We start from the raw sequence: 13370 nt of genomic DNA, 5'->3' as shown, positions 1-13370 counted from the left end.
CTGCTCTTTTTTTTTCTTTCCTTTTTATTAAGATCTATTCCGTTTATCTCATCTTCTTCATATAACTTAATTATAGAAATATTAATCACTTCTTAAAAAGAAAGTCCTGGACAGCAAGGTTAATAATATACCCTTAGTAACAAATTTATTAAATAGATAGATCCTAATAGATATTCTAAAGAGCTATAAAATTAGAGATCGTATAATAGAGAGTGTTATTTATTCTAGAATTATCCGTAATAAGAGCTTTAAGTTTATATATAATCCTATATTCCTAGAGGACTAAAAGAAAAGTATCCTATTAGTTATCTTTACTATATTCTAAAACCGTACAAAGAGTAAAAAGAGATTTTTTTAGCTCTTTTTAGTCGTCTATAAAGTAAGCGCAGATTATAAAAAGGAGGTAATTATTTAGAGATATTTAAATATTAATTAAGATATAAATCTAAGTAAGGGCCAATTATATCTTCTTTTATACGACATCCCTCTAGTTTATAAATAATTCCTTAATATATAAAATAACTATTATAGGCGCTGTTAGAAGGATACCAGGCTTAATTAATTCTGGATTTAAGGCTCTATAGAAAACATAGAATTCTAGCTATTGTACTATATTAAAGGGGAGGTTTTATATAATAATTAAATTTAGAAGTGCCTGGTTTAGAATATCCTTATTTAAAATCTTCTTTAAGACTATAAATTTAATCTTAGTTATACAAACGTCTAACTCCATTACTTTAGTATAGAGTTTAGCAAGCCATTAATATGTTTCTTCTTTCGTACGATTTTCCTAAGCACCATAATTAATTTAATACTTGCTAAAAAGATGGTTCCGAAGGTTAGTTATTAAGGGATAACCGTTCTCTTTTATTTCGTCTAGATAGATCCTACAGTAGTATAATAACCGCCCGTTCTTTCTCTTTGGTTTATCCTTATACGGGTTACAGCAATATTTATAGACTAGAGATATCTTTTTACGAAAGTGTTAGGTTCTTAAGGATGTAATTAATAGAGTAAGAAGGGATAAATTTAAGTTAGAAGCTATTTTATACGAATAGAACTTAAAATATAAGGATATTAGAATTAGAATTTTATTATAGGAATGCCAAGAATAATCGCAATCGCGATTCGATTATCGCGATTCTAGAATTCTTATTAATAAGACTATAATCGGATCTAATCGCGATAAGATTTAATCGTTAAGACCCCTAGCTAGTATTAGCGTCTATAGCTAGAACTAAAGGAAAATAAAATATTCTCCTTACGACTATAGAAGAGTATAATGTAGATTTCTTAGTTAAATATAAGGAGATCTAGCATAACTGCTTTACCTTTTAAAGAGAATAAAAATTAGAACTATGGGTTTAAATTATAGCCCATAGGGTTCCTACCCTACCTTTTTTAAAAGAAGGAGGCTCTAAGCTTCTAAAAGAAGAAATTGAGACCTTTAATCCTATAAAGATATAAGGACTACCTAGATGGATCTTATCTAGCGAATAAAGACATAATCTATAAACCAGATTTAGCTCTATAGTTTTTACTATAGAGAACGAAGAAAAAAGATAAGAAATCCTTAAGCAAAAAGAGATATTAATTGTAAGTATAGCTACTAAGGTAGTAAAATACCTCGAAGTCTTTCCTACTACGCAGTGCACTAGCTGCCAAAAATTTGGCCATATAGGAGATAGATACTCTACTAGAGCCTATAGATTTTGTGCAGCTGTATATTTATTTAAAGACTACTTTTATTCTACCTATATAATAATAGGTAAGCCCTATAAGTATACTACTCCTCTTTGCATTAACTGTAAAGAAAACTACTTTGCTAATAGTAAAGACTGCGAGGTCCTTAAAGCAGCTAAGCTAGTAGGTAGCACTAGCTTAAAAGGTTCTATAGAAGAATAAGATAAAACAAATAGGATTCTAGAAGGAGGTAACTCCTACTAGGCTCTTAAAAAAGATATTAGAGAGCAAAAGGATAGAAATTAATTGCAAAAGGACAGGGACAGGTATTAGGATTTCTTATAGTTTTTCCTACCGTTTTCTCATTCCCTAATAGTTGTAGTAACTTAGTTTACTAAGGAACTATAAACTCCTAGTTTAGGGGTTTATAAACTACTAGGACATAGCTACTAGTATATATTAAGCTGCCTAAAAAGGATTTATATATATAGAACTATAGCGCTATAGCTTAGAGGCTGCATACGTAGTATTATATGTAGTATAATATAACGGACCTAAAATAAAAATAAAAAAGGGGGGTTATTTGTTTAACTACTTTAGTTTACTAATAATAACCTTAGATTTTTCTCTACGGATATATTAACAAATGTCTTAATCTTAGAGAGGTTCGTCAATAATGCGTTAAGTAGGTTTATATATCTAGATAAAAAGGAAGTAAAGAAGCAACTTTATTCCCTAAAGAAGGCTAGACACTCCCTAGAAAAGGCTGGATATCCTTACTCCCTAAAAAAGGCTAGATAACATTATCCTTATTTCTTAGAGAAGGCTAAATACTCCCTAGAGAAGGCTAGATATTCCCTAAAGAGGACTAGACATTATTACTCCCTAAAAGAGCGTAGAGCGAATTATAGTGGCCTTATTTATTCTCTAAGAGAGGTAGAGAATATTAAAAGGTATTAATAGGAAGCTTTTAGAGCCTTTAAATAGTATACGTAATATTAGGAAGATAAGGTTAAAGCTACTTATTAGAGGTATTACGGATAAGATCTAAAGCTGCTGTAATGCTAACCTTTATAATAGTAGGTTATAAGTAGTGTAATTTGTGTTAAGATAAAAGAGTAGTTAAGAGTACGGTTTCTCTCCGCTCTAAATTCCCTAATAGATTGCTAGTATACCTCTAGCTCCTAAGATATAGAAGAGCCTTATACCAATTATATCGCTTTAATTAAGTGCGCGATACTTAATTAAAGCGATATAATTAGCGTAAGGCCTTATTAGAGCTGCGCTAATATAGTAGCGATTATTAACTTCTAAATTATATCACTTTTGCTTATAATACGTAGTTAAAAATCGAATCTCTTCTAGCTAAGAGAGGAGGCGATATAAGTCGCAAACTTAATTAGGCGTGTAATATAAAATATTTAATAATATAGCTTGTTTTGTCATAGAAGGCTATAAGCCTTAGTGCTATTAAAGGATTCCTTTTCTAACTAACGCGTAGGATATATAATTTGTAATAATTTTTTCTTTAAGGAACTAAAGAGTAAGACGCCTTAGTAAATCTAAGGATGCTATCTAAAGGAAATAATATGAAAATACCTAATATATAGAGCTGATTTCCGCCCCATTACACTAGAGATATATAATTACCTTTATTATCCGCCCTGTTAGTTACCTTAACGCGTCTTCTATATCTTTTATTTATTACTACCTTACTTTACTATTTTTACCGCTCCTTTTAAACCATTCCCTAGCTTACTCTATTTCCGCTAACTTTTTACGGCCGCTCTTTACTCTTTAATATAGATGCTTATTTAACTATTAGCTTACTTATTAAAGCCGCAACTTACTAAATTACGCCAACTATTAGTTCCTTAAAGCGTTATATTTAGCTACCTCTTATATTAATTATTGGTACTTTAATAGCCGCTTATAGTTAGGATTAAGATTCTAGATATAGTGTATTAATTACTAAGCTTTATTAATAAGTGAATACCCTATAATCTGTTAAGGTGGATCTAGAAAAGGCGTCTTTTATTATTAGGATTAGTTAGCCTATAGAGAGCTTATAAAGCTAGGAAACGACACCTCCTAAATTAGATAATTTTAAGCGTCCTAGCATCGGTTTATTGTCTAATTAAATTACTACGGGCCTAAATAACTAGTAAAGGGCATTTAGGGGTCTAGTAGATTCTATATATATATAATACCAACAAGTCCCCTAAACACTTAATAATATAATATTAAGTGAAATTCTTAGCACCTGCCTAGATAAGACTCTAATAGATAAAACTCCAACTTATAAGAGGACTATAGATATACTCTCTTATAGAATAATTTGTTTGTTTCCTAAGCCTTTATAGGATTTTCTTAGTATTCTTTATAGAAGAACTAGAGAGCGAAAAGTATAAGATATTATCTATATATCTGCTTTCTCTAAGTTAATATATAATTACTCTAACGTATTACAAGTCTAAGTATATTTAATATCTCCTATATAGTATCTATTCTAATTAAATTACAAGCTATAATCTAGGCGATTCTTTAAGACTTATAGGGCTATATTAAAGAGAAAGGTGTATAGAGTGCTCTCTTATAGAAGCTATATTTACTCGTTAATATTATAGACCTTTAATGGTAGTTATTTGTATCTAGCTTAGAGTTAAGATTTCGGTATATAATTAAAATTAATCCTTTAGTCCTTAAATAAATCTACTTACACTATAATATAAATTTATATACATACGTCTAAAATTCTTAAAATTATAGCGCTTATGCATTAAGGGGGAATTATACTAGTAGTGTTATTGCATTTATTAGCCGCCTAGTGCTTTATTAAATAGATATATTCTACTAAATATCCTCCTAATTACTGCTAACGCTCCTACTATACCTCTTATTGCTTTAATATAAGATGCACTCCAATTAATTACTTTAGCAATGCGATCTATTATTATTACATTTAAGGTTAATAAAATCTATTAATTTAGATAATAAAGTTTACTTTATAGATATTCCTAATAAGTTAAGGAGAGCGACCAGTCTAGTATCTAGCGAGGGTTTTACTAATAATAGTTAATCTAAAGCTATTAGCACTAATTACCCGCTTAATATTAATTAACTTAGCTCTCTAAAATCTACCTAGACTATTAGTTTATACTATTAGCCTTTTCCTAGTAAGACTCTACTAATACTTTATAAAGCGTAACTTAACTAGCCCTTATATAAATAACAAGCCCTTAGTATCCGTATATAAGTCTTAGTTAATTAAACAACAATTTAAGTTAATAAACACGACTTTTAAGGATAGTAAGGGTTGGGATAGCATTTTATCTAAGCTTAATAGACTAATATTAGGTTATAAGTAGAAATATTATAGCCTTTTTCTTAATACTAGGGCAAGTAGTAAATAGATAAATGAAGAGAAAGCTATTATATACTATTTAAGGCAGGACAGCTTTCTATTTATAAATATTGCTAAATAGGTGCCGTATTTACTAGCTTGAATTTCGGAGATATACCTAATTATATATATTTTATACCTTATCCTACTAAGGCTATATATTACTTATATTTACTAGGTTAAGTAATATATAGGATTGCTTATAACACTATAACCTAGATATAGAGTTTTAGCGTATATTGCCGGTTAGTTTCTTTTTTTTAGATATAACTTCTAATAGCTTTACTAATATTTTTTAAAGATTGTGATTGTAAATAAAGCCTTATGGGAGCTAAAGCCTAAAACTAATATATAGACAGCCGATAAAGATAAAATCCTTATAGAGCTAGCTCCTTAAGTATTACTTATAGTTTTATTATAGGATAATATTATAAAAGCCCTACTAGGGAGAACAGTGGGTATATATTAGCACTATTATAGCAATATTCTTCGCGTTAAAGAGCCGGTATAGATAGTTAAGAAAGAGAATCTTCTTATAGAATTATGTAATAAGAAATTTATATTATAGAAAGATATTAAGAGATATTTTCCAAATAGGCACTATTAATTAATTAAGGAATTCTATAAAAAAGAGTAAGCTAGGTAGTTAGGCGTAGCGTCCTCTAAAATATATAGCTAGAATCTTAATAGATTTAGCGGCTATAGCTTTAGTCCTATAAGCTAGGAGGTTATAGGAGCTAGGGGCTTATAGGAGCTAGGGGATCCTATAAGGTAGGTAATTATATAAGTAGGGTAGTCTAACCTAGCGCCCTCTAATTAATGCCTAGCGTATAAATAGGGTGTTAATAGGTTTAATAACTTTGGCTTTAATTATATAAGCTAGATACTTATAACAGCTAGGCAATCCTATAAGCTAGGTAATCGTATAAACTAGATAGCCGTATAAGTATAGTGCTTATAGAAGCTAGGTAATCGTACAAGCCGGGCAATTATGCGAACTGGGTAATTGTGGGAGCCGGATGCTCGTGGGAGCCGGCCGATTCTACGAGCTAGGTAATTGCGCGAGCTAGGTAACTATACAAGTATGGCGCTTATAGAAGCTAGGCAATCCTACGAGCTAGGTAATCGTGCGAGCGAGGCAATTGTGCGAACTAGGTAATTGTGCAAACTGGGTAATCGTGCGAATTAGGTAATCATGCGAACTAGGTAATCGTGCAAGCTAGGTAATTATACAAACTAGGTAATCGTGCGAGCTAGATAATCATGCGAGCTAGGTAATCGTGCGAACTAGGTAATTATACGAGCTAGGTAATTATGCGAACTATATAATTATACGAGCTAGGTAATTATGCAAGCTAGGTAATTATGCAAACTAGGTAATTATACAAGCTAGGCAATTATAAAAGTAGGGTAATCGTGCAAGCTAGGTAATTGTGTAAGTAGAGTAATTATATAAGTAGGGTAATTATATAAGCAGGGTAATCTAATCTAGCGCCCTTTATTAACGCCTAGCTTATAAATAAGAAGTAAATATTAAGAAAATACTATAACTATAAAAAAAAGGAAATATATAAGTCTTAGATTTAGAAATATTAAAGAAGTTCCTATATAAAGACTCCTATAAACTTTATAACGACTTAAAGCCCCCTTATATATACTTAGAGAAGTTTATATATAAACAGCCCTATAAGCGTGGCTATAAGTCTAAGCCCCCTTATATAACCTAACTACCCTTCCCTACTACACTAGAATAGATAAATAACTGCTATATTTTATAAGTGGAGAAATAATTTAAATAAAAGGAAAACACTATAAGAGAATATGTTTATATCCTTAAGATATAAATCTATAAGTACTATAGTCTTAAATACGACTAATAGTTGCTAGTATGGCATGCGTCCTAGGTCTATAAGAAAATCAAAAAATCCTAGGTCGTTAGTATAGATTTACCTTTTATTATTGCTTTTAAGGTAGTAAATAAATTTATTTAAGTAAAAGTATAGATTATTATAAATACTTTATAGCTCGCTATAAGTTAAGCGGGTAGAGACTCTAGTAGGAATAGTAAAATATTATTTTATTTCGCGATAGGCTAAATAAAGAGAGGCTAAAGTTTTAACCCTTTTACTAGCTTTTATTAGAACTCTTCTTTATATTTTTATCCTTTACTTATAAATTTAAGACTATAAAGTTAAGGCCACCGTATCTAACCATCGCCTATATAGCCTCGTCGCTTAATATCTTTCTATTACTATCTACTCCTATTTTTTAATCTTTAGTGCTAAAACCATTTTCTCCATTATATAATATCTCTGCGTCCTATTTTAAGTCACTTTCCCAACCAGCTAACGCCTCTACGTTACCGTTGTTATCTCTAAAGTTGGTTTTTTTATTTATAAACGCCTACTTACTAGCTAACAATTTAGGGACGCTATACTTATAGGTACTTAGGGTTACAGGATACCACTTAAGGAGAAATTGTAGTTAATATTATTAGGATATAGAATAAGCCTATGGACCTCTAAGTACTAGCTTCTTAACGCCTTAAGTAAAAGATCTCTCCTAATATAAGGCAGATTAATAAAAGTTAATTACTGCCTATATAAGGCGGAGTGCTTATAAAGGGCTTAGCCAGAATATTAAATAAATTACCCTATAGGCACTAATAGCTCCTTTACTATAGATAGGGGGTTAATATATAAGATTAACTGGCTAGGATAAGTTTACTATATAAGTAGTGTCTTACCCCAGAAAGGATAGGTGTCGGAAGTAGATTATATAATGCTATTCCTACTAAGAGAGGCGTTATTAGGGGTTATTATTAACTTCCGGTTCTAGTTTATAACTTTATATAAACGCTTCTAAACCTACTAAGGTATCCAGCGTCTATTAGGGATTATTAGCTATTTAAATTTAGTAATAGCTTAGTTAATAACTACTCCTAATAATGCCTTACTTATAGATTACTCTAGGCGCCTATAGTCTTAGGCGCAGACGATATATAAGCTAAAAGTAATTATAGCTACTAAATATTGTACTATAAACACCACATAGGGTAGAAAAGGGCGGCTAGTATACTCCGTCTTTCCCTTTTACCTTCTATTCTAACTTCGCCCTAGGAGAGAAATAGAATATAAATGTCGTACTCCTAGTTCTTATATGCTATTAAATTAACTTATCTTTAAACCTAACCTCTTAATTATATACTCCTTACGATCTTTATAGAAATACTAAACATTACATATATTACCTTAACTAAGCTTAAATACGTTGCTAATATAACCTATAGGTCCTTAACCAGTACTTATAGAAACATTACTATTAGGTAAAACCTAAGTAGATAGTTATATAGCCGCAAGGTACGGGCGACCCTAGGGCAACCTAGGGGTGACTCGCCCGTAAGGCACGTGCTCTATATATACTTAGGGAAAACCCTTCCTACCTCGCACATAGACTCTTCCTTTTCCCTTAAGGATTTATCTCTGTCTATATAATATACCTATTGTTCTATTATTAGACTCCCTATCTATATTCTTACCTTATATTTAAATCCTTACCAATTCCCTTAGGAGGATAGCCGGTTTAATTTTTCTATAATGCCTCTAAAAAGAAAACCGACGCCTATACCTAATGATAATACGCGAGCAATGCAACCGTAGAACACCTTAGGATCTAGTATAGACGAAACCGCTAAAAGCATACTAAGCCATTTTCTAAATCTTAAAACGATTAGATATCTACGAACGCTAAAGACTAGTTTAACTTATATACCTAGGCTTAACAGAAGCTTAGTAAGGTTACTAGCGTGCTACCTAATACCGCTAATATAAAGGAGCTAGATGAGCTAGCTAAGAAAATAGCTAACTTACGGAGTATTATTAATTTAATAAAGCCCTCCTGTTGCCTCTCTAGTAAAGAGTATAAGTTACGCGGCAAACGTATACGCCGATTAAATCTTAATACCCTGGTTAAGAAGTCACTACCTAATATTAGCGGTACTACTTAACAGCATTTTAACCGGTAGATTACCGCAGTTAAGAACCGATTTAAGGTTAATAATGCTAACTATGACTATAAGTAACGCACGCGCTAGGCCATTAAAGGTCTTATAAAAAAGAAGACAATTACCTAACTAGTTTATCGCCGGTTAGGCACTAAGGGTAAGGGTCCTTTACTATAGGACGAATTTAAGACTATAGTCTAAGACTAGATTAGGAACCCTATAATAAGACGCTTTAATAACGCTATAATATACTATACGGCTGTTATAAAGGAGAACTAGAGGTTTAACGTCTTCCTAGCCTATATATATAGCTTAGAGGACCTCTTCTTATATACCCCTTTTATTAATCCTAAATAATAGGTAGACTTTTAGTTCTTATATCTCCCAGCCTACTTATAAGTAAAGCTCTTCCGCCAGAACTTTACCTAACGGGTAAAAACCGCTAAAGACCTCTTTAACAAAATCCGCTGTGTAGAGTAATTGCTTAATACTATAAAGCTTACGGAAGATCGCGTAAGTAGTAGTGGCAAATTATTACGTATAAAGCGTGGTCGCAGCACAGGCTTTATAGAGTTAGGCTTAGGGAATAGAACCTAAAAAGGGCGATGCTTTTCTAAGTAAACTCCTAGGGAGACTACCTAAAAGCTAGATAGCTTAGGGGACCTCCCGGACGCTAGTGCTACGCATATAAGTTAAAGAACTATAGGTGGCCACTATAAGGAACACTAGAAGCAGGCTAATAAAAAGAAGTTAGCTTAACCTTTAGAAAACCTAAAGCCCTAGTAGCGCATCTCTTTTAACTGCAACTAGGGCCTAATATAGAGGGAGAGAAGAAACGCATTATAGTATATATTGCAATAGATACGCCCTAGGGCAAAGTCCGCCTATATACTTTATATAATAATAGGTGCTAAATTAACCTTATTAATTAAGATATTATCCGTAGGTTTAACCTACCTATATGCTATATGCTATATTTACATAAACCTATTATATATTTCCTTAATAGTAACTAGATAACAATCTAGGATGCTTATAATTTAACGGTCACTACTAGTAACTTCTAGGGTACCCCTCGCACTATTAGCTCGTAGATCTTTTAGGGCGGCTTATTTGATAGTTATAATATAGTTCTTAGATAGGATTGGCTTGCAAAAGTAGATTTATTAATTAGCTTCCGTTCTAAACAGTTTATCTAGGGTACTTCGGACCCTAGACGCCTCTAAATAGTCACCCTTAATACTCTCCTAGCAGATATTAAGGCTAGTAAAATAGTCTATTCGCTATAGCTAGAAGACTCCTTCTCTACGCCGGTCGTAAATATAATAGAGGACCTATTATTACTAGCAGCAAGTACCTATATAGATACTCTGGATATAGAGATACCGGTTATAAATATAGTAGAGGACCTGCCGTTACTGGCAGTAAGTACCTATAGAGACCCTTTAGTGCTAGCGCAGATTACCTATATATAAGGGGGAGGTAATTAAAACCCTAAAACTATTAAGTATACTATAGCGGAGCTATATATACTCTTAGTGCGAGTATACCTATAAAACGTATATCGGCCGCACCCTTCTCTCTACTAGCTTTTAGAAGCACACTACTACATAATAGTCGCTTTAACCTCCGTGGCCCCTGGCCTACTAGATATATATAAGGAGGAAATTAATGTTTTTTCTAATAAGCTAGCAAGCATGCTATTATAGAACTCTAAGTACAACCATATAATCGACTTAGAAGAAGGCAAGACGCTATTATAAATGCCCCTCTATAACCTTTTATAGAAAGAGTTGCAGATCTTATAAAAGTATTTAGATAGTGCTTTTAAAAAGGGCTAGATTAGGCTTAGTAAGTCGCCTACTAGAGCGCCTATCCTCTTTATACTAAAAGCAGACAGTATAATACGGCTATATATTAACTATAAACGCCTAAATAAGATTATAATTAAGAACCGGTACCCCCTACCGCTAGTTAGCAAACTCTTTAATAGGCTTAGCTATATAAAGATATTTATAAAGCTAGATCTTTATAATGCGTACTATAAGATTTATATTAAAAAGGAAGATAAATAGAAGACCGTATTTAAGACACGCTATAGTTACTTTAAGTACCTAGTAATGCCCTTTAGTCTTACTAACGCCCCTATAACGTTTTAGAGCTATATTTATAAAGCTCTAAAAACCTTAGTAGATACTATTTATATAGTTTACTTAGATAATATTCTTATTTACTTAAATAATGAGGATAAGCACGTTAAGTATATTAAGTAAGTACTATAATAGCTCCGTACTTAGGGCCTATACGCTAAATTATTAAAATGCATTTTTTATACTAAGAACGTTGAGTTCCTAGGCTTTATTGTTACCCCTAGGGGTATTATAATAGACCCTAACTGCATAAAAGCTATTAAGGAATAGCCTAAGCCTAAGTCCTATAGGGATATCTAGGTCTTCCTTAGCTTTGCTAACTTTTATAGGCGATTTATTTAGAACTACTTAGATATAGCATACCCCCTATATATATATCTTATATAGGCACATCGCGACCTAATATTAGATAGGGAGAAGAAGTAAAAGCGTAAGTTAAAAGGGCCTACTAAATAGTATCAACCATAGTCCTGGCCCGATAATATATAGTAGGCATTCTATAAGCTACGCACCACGTTTATATAGGCTCCTCTACTTTATTACTTTAACCCTAATCTACCCCTAATAGTAATTACTAACGCTTTTAACTATACCTATAGTGGTATACTTCTATAGCCTTTAGGATAGGGGGATTAACTTCACTAGTACCTAATCGCCTACTATAGTTAGAAGCTTACTAGCCTAGAAGTATAATATAATACGCATAATAAAGAACTACTCGCTATAGTATAATGCTTTAAGATGTAGCGCTATTACCTTAAACACGCCGCGCATATAACGCGCGTACTCTATAATTATAACAATCTTAGGTACTTTATAATTATTAAGAGCTTATCTACTTGCTAGGCCTAGTACGCTAAGAAACTAGCTAAGTTTAATTTTAAGATTAAATATAAGCTAGGTAAAGTAAATCCCGCTAATATACTATCCTGGCGCCCGGATTATACTAAAGGCTTTAAAGATAGTAGTAAGAGGATAATCCTTAATGCTATGCTGCCTATATTATAGTAAAAGTTGCGGGTTATAGGCCTTATGGGCGGCCCTAGTGCTATTATACTAAACCAGCGAGTAGTATACGTGTAGTATATAAGCGACCCTTGTGAACTTAGCGCTAGCGGACTAAAGCGTCCTACTATTTTCTTTAAGACTACCTTAACTAGCCTAATAGCGCTTAACCCTAGGGAAGACCCCTTAGTCTAGGCTACGGTCCCCTATAACGACCTAGTAAGTTACCTATATATTATACGTTACTTTACTAGTACCGACTTTATGTAAAGTCTCGTGCTATAGTAAGAAGTAGTAGTAGCTGCCTTAGCCAAAACGGCGTTTATAGAACACCCCCCTAAGTTACTAGTTAATTTTATTTATAGAGTATAAAAAAGAGACGCCTTTATATGCTTTATATATAATTAGTTAACTTAAAAATAAGTTCCTGCTAGTAATAAGGACTATACCCTTAATAATTAAGGACTTCTAAGGCAAAATAATAAGGTCTAGGTGCCGAATTATATACTACTATAATAGGAGATCCTTAAGCGGAATTATGATAATTCTATAGGCGGCTACTATAGTTTTAACCATACTTTTAAGGTAATCGCGTAAAAGTATACTTAGAACGGCCTTACCTAGGACTTTTATAAATATTTAGATAATTGCAATACCTACTAACACTCTAAATCGCGCCACTATAAACCCTATAGTAAGCTACAGCCTCTTTAGGCCCCCATCCAAGCCTAACGGCATTATTTACTTAACTTTATTACGGATCTCCCAAAGTCTGAAACTCCTAATAGCGTAGAGTATAACTTTATCTTTGTCCTTATAGACCGTTTTATAAAGCTAGTACGCTACTATCTAGTATATAAGATAATTAATACTATATAACTCGCAGAACTCTTATTTAGAGTCTTTGTATAAATAGGACCTTTAAATAATATTGTTTTTAATAGGGGTAGTGTATTTATAAGCGAGTACTAGAGCACTATATACTTGTCTCGTTCCCAGACCTTCTTGCCAAGGCTTACCTTGCCAAGCCGCTAGCCGCTTTTAGCAAGACCTTCGTTAGAAGGTCTAGTACACGGTTTGGATTTTTATTAGTCCCGCGCGGGGTATTTAGGCCTATATACACCTA

The 13370-nt window shown here is 32.5% G+C and overlaps 1 protein-coding gene across 1 annotated transcript; it reads left to right on the top strand.

The window, feature by feature from the left end:
* Nucleotides 1-1566: 1566 nt before the first annotated feature.
* Nucleotides 1567-1905, top strand: K441DRAFT_593676 (uncharacterized protein; the record flags this gene model as incomplete). Its single annotated transcript, XM_067644922.1, has 1 exon — nt 1567-1905. A coding segment is annotated over one exon (339 nt), but the record flags the coding sequence as incomplete, so codon positions are not given.
* Nucleotides 1906-13370: the final 11465 nt, after the last annotated feature.

The sequence above is a fragment of the Cenococcum geophilum genome (assembly GCF_001692895.1).
Source record: "Cenococcum geophilum 1.58 unplaced genomic scaffold K441scaffold_84, whole genome shotgun sequence".
In the NCBI taxonomy this organism is placed as follows: Eukaryota; Fungi; Ascomycota; class Dothideomycetes; order Gloniales; family Gloniaceae; genus Cenococcum; species Cenococcum geophilum.
This window is presented reverse-complemented; position numbering and strand designations above follow the sequence as displayed.